General features: G+C 43.2%; 1 protein-coding gene across 1 annotated transcript in view; it reads right to left on the bottom strand.

Annotated features, from left to right (window-relative positions):
• LOC107090422 (aminopeptidase N-like) overlaps nt 1-1,589 on the bottom strand; it is a 24,095-nt gene that overhangs the window by 17,201 nt on the left and 5,305 nt on the right. Inside the window, exons 3-5 of the mRNA XM_015383791.1 lie at nt 1,328-1,470; nt 1,076-1,212; nt 786-912 (exon numbers count right to left, since the gene is read on the bottom strand). Coding sequence (XP_015239277.1) covers nt 786-912; nt 1,076-1,212; nt 1,328-1,470 — 407 coding nt within the window. The remainder of the gene's footprint in view (nt 1-785; nt 913-1,075; nt 1,213-1,327; nt 1,471-1,589) is intronic.

Consider the following 1,589-nt stretch of genomic DNA (forward strand, 5'->3'; position numbering starts at 1 on the left):
GGGGATTATGTCGCCTTTTCCGAAAATAAAACTGCAGTAAATGGAAGTTTTTAAGATATCCTATTTTCATAAAAAAAAAATCACATGTTTCAGGGACATATCTGTAAAGATTCTCAGTCATCCAGGTCAAGCTGAATTTTTCGACCATTTCAGGGACAGTTATCTATATTAAAGCTCCAAAGACCTGCTGAAAGTAGCAGTACTAAAGTTCCCACTAGTGATACGTTCGCATTAGCCTCTGGTTCCTTCTTACATTACATTACGGATTGGATGTTTTCTGTTCTACCATTATGGACTGGAACATGTGACGTTTGCAGAAGATCCGTCAGAACCACCTACCTTTGTTAAAGTAAAGGTAAAGAAATGGAAGCCATCAGAATCGAACGGTACTTTTTGTTGTGCAGTAGTCTGAGCTCTAAGCTCTATTTAAAATCTTAATCTGGGGGAATCTGTGTCTGTATTTCTGTCTTCATGGTCACGCAAATCTTTTGGTAGAATTTCAGGAAGGGTCGATGTGAGGAAGAAGAGGATGGAAAATATATTTACACACAAACTTCTGGCAATCATTCAGGAAGCTGGCTCAACAAAATGAGAGGACAATACATCTCTGTTACAAAATAAGGGATGTTAGCTGCTGTTTTTAGGAGATCAATCCAAAGATTTGTTAAAGACCTAATCTTGAAAGACATGTTTTACCTATTCATGCTCAGAAAGGTACCGTAGTACTAAGTTAAGGTTCTGAGCGACTGGGACCAGTCTGTGTTAGACAAATCAGGGTGACTGACCGGATTTGGGCAGCGGGTATGTGGAGTTGTAGTACTCCTCAAAGAATTTCAGGATGGGTCCGGTTATGTTGAGGGCATAGTCTCCTTGGCCAGCAGTGATGGCAGGTTTCCGGGCAAAGATTCGGATCTGAAAAGAAAAAAGAAAAGCAGTCAAAAGCCATCAAGAGACAGAGATTCAGAACCAAACTTGGGGATTTTACTACAAGCAGAACTGATACAGCTACAGTAATTTACATGAGGGCACAGACAACATATAATAGAGAGGTTAATGATGCAGGCAGGGGAATTACATCAACTCCGCCGATGTTGTTGCCAATATTGCCGTAGTCACTAACGATGAATGCCAGCAGATAGGTGGACATCTTCTCGGTGCGCTCAAAAACTGTTCTCAGCACATTCTGCCCATCTATAACGACGTTCTTGCTTTCTGTTCAAAAAACAAAAACACAGTGCTTGGTTTCTTGGTGTTGTGTTCGGAAGAAGGCCAGAGCTTCCTTCTTCATCTCATGAGGACCTGTGGCTGTCAGACCTTCAGTACTGACCTAGTTCCCTGCCGTTGGACAGAGCCACGGTTCCCACATCATGGATCAGAATGATGTTGAAATAAGATTTCAGGGCCGGTTCGTCAAAGCAGGGGAAGGACTTCCTGGCATCCGTTGGCTGCATCTGGGTGGTCGCCATGACCCTAAAGGAAAGGAGCAGCTGTGAGTCAGCTCCATCCATCCATCCATCCATCCATGCATCCATCCATCCACCTATCATGCATCCATCCATCCATCCATCCATCCATCCATCCATCCATCC

This window comes from Cyprinodon variegatus, unplaced genomic scaffold, assembly GCF_000732505.1.
Source record: "Cyprinodon variegatus isolate N-32 unplaced genomic scaffold, C_variegatus-1.0 Scaffold294, whole genome shotgun sequence".
NCBI lineage: Eukaryota > Metazoa > Chordata > Actinopteri > Cyprinodontiformes > Cyprinodontidae > Cyprinodon > Cyprinodon variegatus.